We start from the raw sequence: 13,884 nt of genomic DNA on the forward strand, positions 1-13,884 counted from the left end.
ACACTCAGTGGAAATGAAACCAAAATGTAACGCAAAATATCTCAGTACACTGATAACTGAATCAGTATCGGAGAATAAATTGCAAGAAATGTTGGGGCAAGAATATAAATTCAGGCAGATTGTGAGTTCAAACATCAAAAAAAAAAAAAAAATGCTTTTAGCCTTTTCAAAAATCTATTATCAAATAACTTTGACCAATGGGGTAAAAACAGACTGCATTTAAAACGGCTGCAATTTGCTATATAAATATATATTTGCAATATAATGAATGGACAAAATTTAAATATGCTGACGGGACTTCTGATAAATCCCCCCTCTTTTATTTTTTAATTTTTTAATTTTTTTTTTTAACTGGCCTTCAAGACAAGTTTCACTCTGTCTTTTATAATTTTGTCACCAACGTCAAGGCCAAAATGTTGTGCTATTTTTAACAGCTGCTCTTTTGTGCAGAAAGCCAATAAGCTCCACTGAAAGGAGAAATAAAAAATAAAGAACAAAAAATAAAAATATAAAAAATAACTCATCAACACTTGTCATACTTGGGTGTGTGCAAAAAATCAATACACAACCAGCCAAACACTATGGCCTAGACAGTAAACAAGGCTCCCCTCTAGCTGACTACCTGACCATTACTATCTAGCTAATCTCAACCCTAGTCTTCATGTGGATGACCAGCGGCGGGTATTTAAACACTGAAACTCATGGCGAGGTGAAGCAACCAGAACTGGTCAACCTCCCCTTGACCATGATGTGCCCCCGAGACAAATGCTCTAACCAGAGCCACCACAGCACTAGTAAAACAAAAAATAAGACGAAACCCAAAGGGGTAACGCCACTTGGCCTCACAGGGGAACACTTGTTTACATTACAGTAACATTCTGCACACCAGTCAATTACAATTATACTACGCTTCCACACAGAGCAGGAAAAAAACTCCACCACCCAAAACACAACTCATAAAGGAAAACAAAAAAACATAAACCAAAGATAAAAGTCAGAATAGGTAAGTGAGTGTAACTGTTAATTTGAAAAGAAAAATGTTATGTCTCCATAAACAAAACAATCAGGCCTGAAGGAGAGAACAACACCAGGCAACCTTGGAGCCTCCGTCTCTCTGCCTGCTTCTCTTTTTCTTTCCACACTGAAAATAACTCAAAAGATTTACTTAAAAAATATATTGTCAGTATTTGCACACAAATGATTTCAGTAAAATGTAATGCTGCAATATCAAGTAACACTCACTTGCAAGTATCAAGTAAATTTTTCATTCCATAAAACATAACAGTTCTGAAGATATTAAGTAACATTTACTTAATTCCATCCAAGTTTTAAATTATATTTATTTAACCAAATTAAGTAAAGTCTATTTGTTTTTTCATAAACAAGAACATCATTTTACTCAAAAATGTAAGAACACTTTATATATCTGTACACTGTAAAAACAAAAAACAATAGCTACTCAATAAAAAATGAGGCAACAGATTGCACGCAAGGAAGTGCCTGTCAATTAGAAACAGACAAAATTCTCTTGATTTAGAATTACATACACATAAAGATTATATTTAATATGATCAAAATAAGTAGAATACTTCTCAAACATTTTTATATTTAAAGTTACTTAAACAACTGCCTCAAAATCAAGGACACATTTATATTGAATACATTTATCAAATATATTAAGTAAAACAAAGTGACTACAGAACAAGTCAATTAATCACCTTTGACTTTGTAAAAATAAAATACAATAAAAACTGAGCAGGTAAAATTTTAACCAAAATAGAAACTGGCAAAGCTGTTTTACTGGACATGAATATTTCATTAGACTGTGCGGCTGCCCCAATTATTTTGTACTTATTACAGATCTGGAATAGTACTTTTTAAATATGTAGTGAAAACTTATCACCCTCTTTCAACATTCATTACAGAAATCACACACTCAGACACGCTCAAAAACGTTTCACACATACAGACATGCTCAAAACAACTTCTGGGGGAAGGTCAAGACAGAAACAGTCTTTTAAACTTTTAGCAGTGGTATAAGGATTATTCATACCCTTATTTAAATGGAGAAACCAAACAAACAAACAAACAAAAATAAAAAATGTACAAGTACTGCATTAAAATTTGTACTAACAGTAAATTTAAAGATGTATCTCCAGCTAAAGGAATTTAAAGTAAGACTTAGTATATTTTTTAAAAGAAAAATATCCAAATTTTGAGTACAAGCAGGGTAGTGACTGGCCTTGACCAGTGTGTGGATACTTCCAACTATATTTTTATATGTATAAAACATAGTAATGTAGTATTTAAACGTATTATCACCATTATTAACCTACACCACCTGCTACCATCCCCCACACACACAAGCACACTCACACCCATGCAGCACCTACTTTTCATCTCACACACCTGTTTTCATCCCTACATTGTGTAAAGACATGCTCTTTAAATTTGACTTTGAAGTGTTTAATGTTTGAACATTGTTTTAATTCTTCAGACATCCCATTCCAAATTTTTACTCCACTGAATGAGATGCAGAACCTTTTTCTATGATATATATGTTCAGATAAATTACTTTGCCACACATGCTGCTGAGTCACAGATTGTATTGGACGCATTGCCCCGTGTTATGAACCAGACTGAGAAGCTTCTACAACATTTAAAAGAAATGTTGCGCTCAGACACTTGGAGTTAACTCAGTTCGCACACAGTTTTAAATACAATCTTGACAGAGTCATCAATTGTTAAAACAAACCTCCCACAATACCCAACAGACAATTCTCAGAGTAGACACACAAGACGTGTAATCTTTAAATTCACTCTATGAGAAAAGACCCAGCCCATACATTTCAACCCTTCATTAATCACTCTGATTGATTATTATATAAACACACATGTTATTAAAACTTCTTGATTAGAACAGTCTTTATTAAAACATTTTGATTGGAACGTTGATTGGAGAAATACAGCGAGACACTTTGCCTCCTGATTTTTGGCCGGATTTTCTAAAAAGAAAATCCCCCTTTAAAATCAACACAGAGAACCGTATTCTCTGTCTTCAGGCTGGATTAAAATCACGTAATCCACCTTCTCTGCAGTTTATACAGCGAACTCCAACCGCGGATTCCTGTTTTCGGCGAGACACGTCGGTCCCCCTTTACATCAAAAGGCCTTACAGCGGGACCGTTATCCCCTGTCTTCGAGCTGGACAGTCGTATGTCCCCTCTTTCTTCTATTTTTATTTTATTTTATTTAAATTTTTTAATTAAAATAAATGTTTTTATTTGTTTTATTTATTTTTTTATTATTTTGATTTTTTTATAAGTCAATAAATCTTCTTGACGTATTGTATTTCTAACTATGACATCTGTTTTCTATTGACAACAACTCAATTTTGCAATTAGGCCAATTTGCACAGATTTTATTAAAAAGGTTTGTGCTCACCTTCCTTTTTTAGGGTACCCTGCTGTTGTCAACAAAGTCTGGATGTCAGTGGTATCAGCAATAATTCAGGCTGTTATCTATTTCCAAAGAGAATTACAGGTTAAATTTCAGATCAAGCATATATAAAAAATTAATTTTAATACTCACGTCCTCCAGCTTCCACTCCCCATCACGTCAGGGTCACCATTTGTTAGAAAAATTGCATGAGGAAACCTTGAAAATTGATAATCTGTCACCGACAGAAAAAATCTGTCACCAACAGAAAAAACCTCACCATTTTTCTGTGCATTCTTTGATGGGGAAATGAAGAGCTGGAGAACGTCCAAGTTTCTCAGTTTAACAAAAGTTTTATTACAATACGTCAAAAAATTTGCACTTTACAGAGATCTCTGGGTTCAACCTTAACTCATGTCCCTGAATACAAACAGACGTGTTTCAGTTCGTGAAGTCTGAACCCCGACTCCCTCCCTGGAACCCATTAAAATACTAACATTTGTTTACAAAACATGCTGGTCGATTTCCTCCAGGAAGTCCCGCCCTCTTGATCGCTGATTCGCCAGTTTTAATTAATACAACGGCACGTCATGCCACCTGGTTGCTTACTGCCGAAACCAGGCCTTGCCTTGACCTACTAACAAACTTGTTAGCACAAACATTTTTCCTTGTTATGACTTACAGACATTCTCTCACGGGATTTTCATTTGGCCTTCTGTGGTCTCCCCTCTCCAGACACACATACACACATACACACTCACAAATGCACATACACACACAGCAAAAACTATGCATCAATATATCTGGATGTCATTCTTTGTGAGTTATAGAATCTTAATCAGTTTAAGCAAATGGAAAATATGTAATTAAAGTAATCATAGTTTTCTACATCAATATTAACACACAAACACAATCAATGTATTAAATCATATTGTCTGACTTAATATAAATGCATAGAGATATTTATTACAGTCAAGGTTTGACCTTTGATAGTGACCTGCGTCAGAACAGAGAACAGAGACAAACCACAGAAGCAGAAATAAAGCATAAAACCATTTACCAATATAGAAAATAATACATTATTTTAACAATATATGTCTGTATTAGACCTCTGTGGGGTTTCTCCTCGCTAAATTAATGCTCTGATGTTTCTTCCACATCTGCATTCATGACAAGAAAACAGTAAAATGGTCATGTGTTGTGGACAAACGGCACAGGGCTGCTTGGTGGTGAATCCTCCATTCCTCCGTTTCCTTTAAGCAAGTTAACATCATTTCTGTCCTATTTAGCGGGATTTAACATGAAGCCTTTCAACTCTAACACAAACATATCTTTAGGCTGTATGTAGAAACATTCTCCTCAGAGCAAAATCACACCTTTTCTTTCTCTATTTTTAAGTCAAACTATATTTCCATTTATAGATTTGTTACAGTGTCAACATCTCTGTTTGCACTTATTGTTTGTACATTCTTTAGTTTTTATTTCACACTTGATTTGACAAAGTAAATGTTTGTTTCACGTGAAAGGTCATTTATAAGGAGCTCAACTCTCAAACTGCTCTTGTTTTTTCAAACATGGTGTGTCCTAACAACAAAATATAAGTGTCATCGAGAAGAAAAGTCTCTGCTGAACGTTAATATAAGTTTCATGTCTGTAGTAAAAAAAAATATGTCCAAAATTGGCCCTTTCAAGTCTGAAATATCTTGACCATTTTAAACTCTAGAGAGGAGATATGTTGTAATAAATAATTAATAGAATAAATGGGATCGGACAACCAGCGCTTTATGGCTCAGCCAATGAGTGACAGAGGGCGGGTCATGGCAATACGGTTTATTTTTACTCTCACCTTGGAATGAAAGTCCTGTTTGAACATTGAGGATTATGTTGTACAGACGTGCTCTACATATTATCGATGGTTTTAGATAACTTGCTCCACCATGACATCTAACTTACCATCTCTCTCTTTCTGTCTGTCTGTTGCTATTGCAACAGCGAGAAAGAGAGGGACTCAAAAATCCCACTGTCAGCTCTGTGACAAATCCTTCACAACAGCTTGAATTTAAAGGTTCATCAACGAATTCACTCTGGAGAAAAGCTGTACAGCTGTGACCAGTGTGGGAATTCTTTTACAACAGCATGGAACCTGAGAGAACATCAACGCATTCACACTGGAGAGAAACCGTACTGGTGTAATGTGGGAAAACCTTTTCATGAACTTCTGACCTTAATGTCCACCTACGAGTTCACACTGGAGAGAAACCGTACTGGTGTGAGCAATGTGGGAAAATGTTTTCTCAGATTAAAGATCATCAATGCAAAGTCTCCATTTTTATAGTCAAGCTAGCTATTTCTTCATGCCTCCTCTCCATGTACTGTGTTGTTATATTCTGAGCTTCTCTCTGAAACTAAAGACTGACAGCAGTAACTGAGTCTGACTGAGGTGGTTTGATCCAGAGAGGAGGAAGAGGAGATGAATAAACAGAGACACTAAAACACTCCAGAGTTCAAACTTAGACTGAACAAATCTTTATACTTGTTAAATTCTGACGAAATCAAAATATTTTTTGAAGCTTGATTTGATTTAATTCTGGGTTTTTTTCCAGTAAAGGTGATTGTTGCTGTTGAACCTGCATCCTGTCAGAGTTGTTGCTTCTTATTAAATGTTTGCACACAAAGAGAAGCTTTGACTCTTTGTTTCAAACTGCTAATCCATGATTCATTATTTGCTGACCTGTTGTTATTGTCATTCTCAGCATCAACATGATCATTATTATTAATTATCTGACACCAGTAAGATAATATATAACATTTTAGCCCACAATGAACATTTCCATTTTATGACAATTTATACTTATAATCCACTACATATAACTGACAGCGTTTGTTATTTTTCAGGGTGACATTTAACATGAACATGTTTTTAAAATGTATGATTATTAAACATTTTCATATTAATAATTAGGTGCTGATTCCATAGAGCTGCAGAACTTATAGATTTATATATATTTTATATATTGCAGTGAAATACAAGGACACAGTGAAAAAAGAAGTAAAAAGAGCACAAAAAGACCCTGAAACTGCTTGTTGGGGTTTAAAGGGTTAACAGGAACAGAAGCATTCATGTAATTTCATTTTTAAAAAGTGTTTTTAAACCATATGTGAACTAAATGAGTGTAGATTAAAGACAGCCACAGCAGGGGGACTGAAGGCTGCAGAAACATAACAAGAGAGAAAAAAGTTGCATAAAGCCAACAGTGATGTTTTGGCCAATCACAGCACAGTCACAGAAGTGGGCGTGGCCTAAAGTGGGTCGACACCTTTCTTGTGACGGTGCAGAGAACAGACACAGAGACAAAGAGAGAGAAGGAAAGGAGCAGAAGAGGAGAGTAAACCGCTGCTGGATCCTGTTTCTGAGCAAACATCTGGTGAGTTCACACTTTTTTTCTATATATATGTTTATATATTTATTTATATCCTCATCGTGTGTCTCTGTTTGTTGACTTCACAGCTCATCTGTGTCACGAGACACTTCTGACTCCAGGACGTACGTCTGAAAGAAGAAGAAGAAGAAGAAGAAGAAGAATGAGTCCTCCAAGAAAGGTCAGATCACTCTAATGAACATGAGTTTGTATTTGTGTGTTTTTTTTTAATTCTGTTCTCTTTACTTTAGATATAATCTCCTCTTTAGACCCCGTAGTATTAGTGTTTTATTATTAGTATTAATATTTGAAAGACAAGTTTTTCAATTATTTTAAATATTTAAAAAACTGATTAAAATATGATATAAATAGTTTTTAATTAAAATTTGACGTTTGTTTTGAATGAAATATCATACAAATATAATATGATTATTTAATTCAGATTTCTAAATATAGAATATTGTGTACATTTTTAAACTTGATTTTATTGTAATGACATTTAATATGAATTGTATTAGTATTATACTATTATTAAAGGGATTAAAAAAGTAATACAATATAAATATTGTACTTTTTGTTCAACAAGATATATGAATATTATTTAATTATTATTATATATAGTATCTAACTAATATTTTATAATGTCCATCCAACTGTCCAATAGAGACTAATGAGAACTGGGAACAGACATTTCTAGAAGATAAACACAGTTTTCTAACCTGCAATGTTACTCACATTTTTTTTGCTACAGACATTAAATGTACATCAACGCGTTCAAGGGAGATTTATCTATCTGATGAGACTAATATTTTGTTGTTAGGACTTCCATTTCCATACAGATTTCCATTAAATGACTTCATCAGCTGTTAGATATCAGCTGATAGTCTGTGCCCCTCCCCTCTCCACTCATCACCATAGCAACCAGCCAGCATGAGTGAGCCAGGACAGGATGACCCAGGTCTTCAAAATAAAAACCCATAAAGTAACTACATCTAATAGTGTGGGTGCCTTTGATCTCATTGGCATACTTTAACTCATAAAAAGCATATTACTATGTCAAACAATATGGGAATAAATGAATTAAATCTGCATTGATGGACAGGAAAAGTTTTATTCAGCAGGCAGATTAATACCGACGATTCTGCAGAATTAATGAAACAGCACAAGAAATGCACATGTAAACCACAGACTGACTCTCCACCCCCCATCCAGACATGTTTATTATCTCAAAACAATCCGTGTTTCTTCCAAACTTGGCCTTCACTATTTGGACATTCCTCCCCTACTCCCACAATCTTTCAAGGCCCTAGTTAGGACAGGCTGAGCCTTGTGATGTTTCACTCATCTAGTTACCTAGTGGGATCCAGTTCCCACCAGATCACATGAACCCGGTTCCCAGAACATTTTTTGACAAAAAGATGATTCATTTTGATATTGTTCTGTTGCTTCCAGTAGCTACTTTATTTCTTCACCAGAACGTCCCCCCTCCCTTACTGTCGCCCCTGGTTACACTCACAACTGGCTGTGCTTGCAAGTCTTGATAGGGGAAAACAAAATATTGACCAGAGTCTGTCTGGGACCTTGTGTTCCCAAGCTCAGGCCGGAAGAAGAGATAACGATGAGACTAGGAAAATATAGAAAATGTGTTATTTACTTTTTTTGGTATTTGCGAAACACATAGAATGATTTGAGTAATTCGAATTTCCTTCCACACTTGCTTTGTATAAATGTATGTTTATTTTTATTGCAACAATCCAAAAGAATCACAGATACTGTCCAGAATAAAGGTACTGCTTGTCAAAAAATAAGCTGAAAGGAAAATATTACTTAGTAACATTGACTTGAACATTGAGGGTTATGTTGTACAGATGTGCTGTAAATATTACTGATGGTTTTAGATAGCTTGCTTGACCATCGCATCTCACTCACACTCTCTTTTTCATTTTGTCTGTTGCTATAGAAACCGGGAGAACGACAGGGACTCAACCATCACCGCTGTGAGCTCTGTGAGAAATCCTTCACAACAGCTGGAAGCCTGAAGGTTCACCAATGGGTTCATACTGGAGAGAAAGTGTGGCAGTACTTTTTCACGAAGGTAACATCTTAATGTTTACCAATGGGTTCACACTGGAGAGAAGCCGTACAGCTGTGACCAGTGTGGGAACGCTTTCACCACGGCACACGGCCTGAGACAACATCAACGCATTCACACTGGAGAGAAGCCCTACAGCTGTGACCAGTGTGAAAAAACTTTTTCGCAAAGAGGTCACCTTGTTGCTCACCGACGCGTTCACACTGGAGAGAAACCGTACAGCTGCGACCAGTGTGGGAACGCTTTCACCACGGCACACGGCCTGAGACAACATCAACGCATTCACACTGGAGAGAAGCCGTACAGCTGTGACCAGTGTGGTAAAGCTTTCACCACTGCACGGCACCTACAATTGCATCAACACATTTACACTGGAGAAACCGTAAAGCTGTGACCAATGTGGCAAAACCTTTTCACAAAGTGGTGACCTTAATGTCCACGTACGAGTTCACACTGGAGAGAAACCGTACTAGTGGGAAAAATGTGGGAAAACATTTTCACGGATGAGTATCCTTAAAAAACACCAACTCGTTCACACAAAGTCTTCTTTGTTACTGCGTCTGACTGGGGTGTTTTGATCCAGTGAGGAAGGACAGGAGATAAATAGACAAAGACACAAAATCACTCTAGAGTTCAAACTTAGACTGAACAAACTTTTATCCTTTTGCAGTTCTGATAAAATCAAAATATCATTTTAAACATTGAGCTGTTGTTGTCGTCATTCTCAGCATCTACATGGTCATTATTATTAATTATCTGACACCAGTAAGATAATAAATATCATTAAAACCTGCACAGTCTGTAATCGGTGCTGGAATGTAACTTATTACATTTACTCAAGTACTGTACTTAAGCAAAATAATACGGTAGTTTTACTTAAGTAGAATATTTCCATTTGAATTCACTCTATACTTATAATCCACTGCATTTAACTGACAGCTATAGTTATTTTACCAGTTGAGCTTTAACATGAAAAAAATGTTTAAATAAACATGTATTGAAGATTCTTACATGAATCCAGGATTAAACACCTTAAAAAAAGACATTTTTTACCTGGATTTTTATTCTCTGTTAAGTTTCTATTATTTAGAATTTTTATTGTATTTCAATGTGTTGACTTGTATTTGGTTTCCTGTATTTTTAATCTTGCCATATATATTGTTGGGGATGGATTGATATGATAAACTCTGTAACTTTAGTTAAGTGCTCCACGTCAGCAGTGTTTGCATTACTGCTGGAAAACATGTTTATATGTCTGGATCGATACAGATGTTCACATCTGCACTGACTAACCAAACATGGATCATCACACGTCTCCAGCTTGGAGGGACAAAGTGCGTCTCTCTGCAAATAACATCTGCGTGCCATCGGACCATCAACTCAATGAATTCTTATAACTTGGTCAGATCTTCTTGATCCTATTTGGCTGATAGAACTCTGTCCCTATCCAGCTGAACAGTGTGATGTGACTCTGTACATGATTGCTGATTATACCATATATTATCTTCGATTAAAAAAAACTTAAAGACAAGCAAGTTTTAAATAATTTTTATTTCTCAGAAAGGAATCACTCAATAAATTCCTCAACAGGCATTTTTATGGATTTTAAAGTTTGACCAATTTTCACAGAAAACGACATGCTTAGTATTACTTTTTTTTTTTCCGACACACCTCAAAAATCGACATTTTAAAATTTGACAAATTTTGACAAAAACTACATGCTTTAATATAACTTTTTTTTTAAATTTTCGACATCCCTTAATATAGTGTTTTTCTGTGATTTCTGGCCATAGCATTCTCTAATATGTATCAACAGACTATAATAGGGGCATCTCAAACATTTTAAGGCATTTTAAAATTTGACCAATTTTGACTTTTTTTTAAATTTTGGACATGCCTTAATTTGATGGTTTTCTGTAATTTCTGGCCATACTATGCACTAATATGTATCAATAGACTGTAATTGGGCAATTTCAACCATTTTAGGCATTTTTTAAAGTTGATCGATTTTTACAGAAATTGAAAAGCTATAGTATGACTTTTTTCAAATTTTGGACAACCCTTAATATGTTTTTTTCTGTAATTTCTGGCCATACTCATCTCTAAACATCAGACACAGAGATGAAGGCGGTTGGACATACTGGTCTAAAGAGCTGGTTCTGTGGTTGGAGCCAGGTTGGACACACTGGAGGAGGTGGTGGGGAGATGACCTGTCAACATGTTCCAGGCCATCCTGAAATACCCAGATCATCCGCTACACAAAACCTTTATGGACCAAAAAACAGCAGTGGACGGCTCCTCTCTCTCCGTTGCAGGACGGAGAGATACAACAGAGCCTTCTCTCCTACAGCCATCAGGCTGTCTTACTCTAACAGAGATAACAGACTCACTGAATTTACCCTCAGGGATGAAAAAAAAAGTAATTTTGATTGATTTGACTATAATTGGGCCATTTCAACCATTTTTAGGCATTTTGAAAGTTGATCACTTTTGAAAAAAATCGACATGCTATAGTATGACTTTTTTTGTTGACCAAATTTTTGACATTCCATAAAATGTGTTTTTCTGTCATTTCTGGCTATACTATGCTCTAATATCTATCAATAGACTATAATTGGGTCATTTTAAACGTTTTTAGGCATTTTTAAATTTCACAATTTTTAACAAAAAACGACATGCTATAGTATGACTTTTTTGTTTTCGTCCAATTCTTGGACATCCGATAATATGGTGTTTTTCTACATACATACATACATTTTAGCTGTATTTATTATATTTCTGATGTCAAATAATTAAAGATAATGATCAACTGATAAAGCTTCTTTGTGTCCAAACATTTAATGAAAATATTTTTAAAAATAGGATTATTAAAGCAACAACTTGAGATATATAAAATCATGTTTACAACAATATTTTGATTTTGTCAGAATGTCTAAAGAATAAAGGTTTGTTGAGTCTAAGTTTGAACTCTGGAGTGTTTTTGTGTCTCTGTTTATTCATCTCCTCTTCCTCCTCACTGGATCAAACCACCGCAGTAAGACTCAGTTACTGCTGTCAGTCTTTAGTTTCAGAGGGAAGCTCAGAATGTAACAACACAGTACATGGAGAGGAGGCATGAAGAAATAACTAGCTTGACTATAAAAATGGTGAAGAAGACTTTGTGTGAGCGCATTGGTGAGCTTTAAGGTTACCAGTCTGAGAAAACATTTTCCCACTTTGCTCACACCAGTAAGGTTTCTCTCCAGTGTGAATGCGTTGGTGAACTTTAAGGGAACTACTCTGAGAAAACCTTTTCCCACATTGTTCACACCAGTACGGTTTCTCTCCAGTGTGAATGCGTTGGTGAACTTTAAGGTGACTACTCCGAGAAAACCTTTTCCCACATTGTTCACACCAGTACGGTTTCTCTCCCATGTGAACTTGTATATGTTCTCTCAGATTCTGTGCCGTGGTGAAAGCCTTCTGACATTGGTCGCAGCCGTACGGCTTTGCTCCAATGTGAATGGGTTGATGTTGTCTCAGGCCCTGTGATGTGGTGAAAGCTTTTCCACATTGATCACAGTTGTACAGTTTCTCTCCAGTATGACTACGTTCATGGTTTCTCAGGCTCTGTGCCGTGGTGAAAGCTTTCCCACATTGGTCACAGCTGTACGGTTTCTCTCCAGTGTGAATGCGTTGATGTCGTCTCAGGGTCGTTGCCATGGTGAAAGCGTTCCCACACTGGTCACAGCTGTACGGTTTCTCTCCAGTGTGAATGCGATAATGTTGCCTCAGGGTCTGTGGTGTGGTGAAAGTGTTCCCACACTGGTCACAGCTGTAAGGTTTCTCTCCAGTATGAATGCATTGATGTTGTCTCAGGCTCTGTGTTGTGGTGAAAACATTCCCACACTGGTCACAGCTGTTAGGTTTCTCCCCAGTGTGAACCTGTAGATGACGCTTTAAACTTCGAGCTGTGGTGAAGGATTTGTCACATAGCTGACAGCAGTGATGTTTGAGTCCCTCTCTTTCTCCCGGTTTCTATAGCAACAAACAGACAGAAAGAGTGAGGGTCAGTTTGAGGCATGATAGTATGTTACTTTTCAAGAATTCTCAGTTTCTGTTTAGTGTTTTTTCAGAGTTTATAATGGGTTTGTATTGGACTGAATGTTCAGAGTTAGAGTGGATGACATCACAGCTTGAGTGAAGAGAGGCTGGGACAATTAAAAAAAAACTTTGCTGGTTCCCACAGCTTGTTCTCTTCATACACAGGGCTATGCCATAAAACAATAACACATTTTTAGGGCAGATTGAAGAGAAATGTTTGGTCTTCTCAGACATTCTACTCTGGAATCAATGGGACGTACAGATATCTCTCAATGAGTCTGAATGTGACAGAAACTCCAACCATTTGTACCATAGAAACTAATGACATTTCTAGAAGAAACAGAAATACAGTTTTCTAACCTGCCACCTTGTTTCATTTGTGTTTCACTTTTTTAACAACAGACATGGAACTACATTAACCTTAAGCAGACACGTTTCTTCCTGATGATACTAATATTTTGTTGTTGGGACTCAGTGTACAGCAGCAACCAGCAGAGGCAGGATGAGCCAGGCCTTCAAAATAAAAGCCCAGAATGGTATCTGGACAACATGCAAAAGTGCAAAGCATTGTGGGAGCAGTGAGCCTCATTGTTCTCCGTGAGGATTCTCCTGAGGACTCATGAAACAACAACAGAGTCTCATCAGGATGAAACCAGGAAACACTAAATATTCAAAGATTGATTCAGCATCAAGAAGAAACCTGCAGCGGTTCAAACTGATGATTTTACTCTTTGTGGTTTCATTAATATTCACACATGTATGTGTCTAAGTTCTGTCTGCACCAACTTACATTCACACAAACAAATCGCCGTTTTTATCTGCAGGGAGCAGAGAAGAGTCTGATTCTGATAA

At 36.3% G+C, this 13,884-nt stretch overlaps 1 protein-coding gene across 1 annotated transcript in view; it reads right to left on the reverse strand.

Moving 5' to 3' along the window:
* The window catches only part of LOC131989472 (zinc finger protein 665-like), a 146,537-nt gene that overhangs the window by 18,243 nt on the left and 114,410 nt on the right, over window positions 1-13,884 (reverse strand). Inside the window, exon 9 of the mRNA XM_059354705.1 lies at window positions 12,130-12,952. Coding sequence (XP_059210688.1) covers window positions 12,130-12,952 — 823 coding nt within the window. The remainder of the gene's footprint in view (window positions 1-12,129; window positions 12,953-13,884) is intronic.

The sequence above is a fragment of the Centropristis striata genome, chromosome 17 (genome assembly GCF_030273125.1).
Source record: "Centropristis striata isolate RG_2023a ecotype Rhode Island chromosome 17, C.striata_1.0, whole genome shotgun sequence".
Lineage (NCBI taxonomy): Eukaryota > Metazoa > Chordata > Actinopteri > Perciformes > Serranidae > Centropristis > Centropristis striata.